Source organism: Chanos chanos, chromosome 5 (genome assembly GCF_902362185.1).
Source record: "Chanos chanos chromosome 5, fChaCha1.1, whole genome shotgun sequence".
Classification (NCBI taxonomy): domain Eukaryota; kingdom Metazoa; phylum Chordata; class Actinopteri; order Gonorynchiformes; family Chanidae; genus Chanos; species Chanos chanos.
The window spans coordinates 2,973,814-2,976,313 of NC_044499.1; the positions used below are offsets into that span (position 1 = coordinate 2,973,814).

The window sequence follows — 2,500 nt, forward strand, 5'->3', positions numbered from 1 at the left end:
CGTCTGAGTCAGTGAGAGGATGAGGATGAGCATGCGTGTCCTCTGGTACACGAGCATCATCAAAGTTTCTTCTCACCTGCTCACTTTACGAGCCCCCCCTGTCTCTGGGCAGGTGGAGTATGTTCACGCCCTACTTCGAGGTCTGCGACTCTGAGGGGAACCTGCTGGTGAGAGTCCAGGGCTCCTGCTGTCCGGTCCGCTGCCGCTCTGATCAGGACTTTCAGGTGAGCGTTTGTTTTTCTCCACCAGAGAGAGAGAGGGTCATATTCCCAGTCTTCCCAGCCTCACACTCTCACTCCCCTCGCCTGTTCTGGAAAAGCAGGTGGTCTCCGCCATCGGCGAAAACGTCGGGACCATATGGAAGAGATGGCCCGGATACAACGAGGAGTGTAATATGGACCACGAGTATTTTGGGATAGATGGTGAGTCAAAGTTACCATGGTAGTGAATTTAAAGTCAGTAGGGTTAAGCCTATACATAGACGCACACACACACATATATAAATATAAATAGACACAGTATGTCTATGGGTATTAACAATGTCTGAATGTTTGGTTCCAGTGTTCTTCAACACTTATTCTTTTCCCTTGTCTTTTTGTCTATGTTGTGCAAAAGAAATAACTGACCGCATTAAAACATGACATTAATAAATATTAATAACCGTGGTTTAGGAAAGGCTCACCTGCTAAGGTTTCAGGTTTTAACAGAGTAATTCAGGGGAGACAGGATGAGTGGGAGTGGCTTGACAATGCCAGGACAGAGTCAGTCAGTGACATATGTGCAATATGTAAATGTCTGAACCAATCAATGGGTGACATATCTGAAATATGTAAATGTCTGAGCCAGTCAATGGGTGACGTATCTGAAATATGTAAATCTCTGAGCCAATCAATGGGTGACATATCTAAAATATGTAAATGTCTGAACCAATCAATGGGTGACATTTCTGAAATATGTAAATGTATGAACCAATCAATGGGTGACATATCTGAAATATGTAAATGTATGAACCAATCAATGGGTAACATATCTGAAATATGTAAATGTATGAACCAATCAATGGGTGACATATCTGAAATATGTAAATGTCTGAGCCAGTCAATGGGTGACGTATCTGAAATATGTAAATGTCTGAGCCAATCAATGGGTGAGGTATCTGAAATATGTAAATGTCTGAGCCAATCAATGGGTGACATATCTGAAATATGTAAATATGAGAGGCAGGTCCACTGATGACACAATGACAGTTTTCCCATCATCTTTCCCCAGTTCCTCTGACCATGAACGCTGAGACTAAAGTTCTCCTGCTGGCTGCCGCCTTTTTACTCGTGAGTCGCTGTAGTCCATAATAACCACACAGTCAACTCACAGAACATTAGAGGCCCTGGAGTGTCCAGTCTGACAGCCCAGCACAACTAGACGCGTTTCTCCAGACTTCCACAGTGATGCAACCTCCTCTCTCCTTTTCTCGTCTCTCTCTCTCTCTCTCTGTCAGCAGAATCACATGTTCTTTGAGATGAGTTGAGTAGGACTGTGAGAGGAAACGTGTGTAACGGAGAAGCCGGTGACCGTGAAAACGTACAGCCTTGGACGATCCGATCAGCTGCACCACGAAAAAACTGCCACTGATGTTTTTTCCCCACGGGCGTTTTTGTTTTTTGTTTTGTTTTGTTTTTTTCCCCCCACGAGAGACCAAAGCGTTCAGAGCGAGAGTGTCCGTGACCACCACGAACGCGCGGACGTCTGCGGCTAGTCCGAGCATTGCCACTCTCGCGGAGAACGGCTTCCGGTCGTGACTGGACTTGCCTACCTCACTCCCATCGCTTTGTTATTCTGACGTTCAGAAGGACAGTACACTCACTCTTCATTTGTTTACACCAAAACCATGACAAGTATCAATAAGACATCTTTATGTACAAACGTCCAGCTCACACATACACACACACACACACACAAACAGTGAACAGAATACCATGGTTACTGTCATGTACACATTTAAAAACACACCACTTCTGACAAGCGTTCTAAAAATGTTACTATGATATAGAAGTTTATAAGGGCTATTTTTCTCTTTTTAAAAGATACGACTACTCCATCTACTGCATATCCATGATATTAGAATTACACATCTTAGTTCAAGTTTTCCTTTATCACTCTTTCTTTTGTGAAAGGAAGGAGAGACAGGGATCTTTTTTTTTTTCTTTTGCCCACATCTGAGTCGGCGACACCAGAGTTTCACACTACATTCACAGTTTAGCAGCAGATGCATAATCAGCCTTTATTGCTATAATCAATCCCGTTTTTCATTTAAAAACAAAACACTTCTTTTCTTCCACCATCTCCTCTTTGCATCACCTACTGAATCTCAGGCAGTTTTCATTTGTGTGGATGTACGAGGCCTCAACCACTAACCCGAAATGAATGAGTGTTTTCAGTCCTACAAAAGTTCTGAAAGAGGCTGTAGGTCTGAGGGCTGACGTTAGGGCAAATATTGGGTCCG

The 2,500-nt window shown here is 43.5% G+C and overlaps 1 protein-coding gene across 1 annotated transcript in view; it reads left to right on the forward strand.

Moving 5' to 3' along the window:
• Positions 1 to 1,525, forward strand: part of LOC115811301 (phospholipid scramblase 2) — a 6,792-nt gene extending 5,267 nt beyond the window's left edge. Inside the window, exons 6-9 of the mRNA XM_030773453.1 lie at positions 113 to 224; positions 323 to 422; positions 1,270 to 1,328; positions 1,499 to 1,525. Of these exons, the coding sequence (XP_030629313.1) occupies positions 113 to 224; positions 323 to 422; positions 1,270 to 1,328; positions 1,499 to 1,525 (298 nt within the window). The remainder of the gene's footprint in view (positions 1 to 112; positions 225 to 322; positions 423 to 1,269; positions 1,329 to 1,498) is intronic.
• The last annotated feature ends 975 nt before the right edge of the window (positions 1,526 to 2,500 follow it).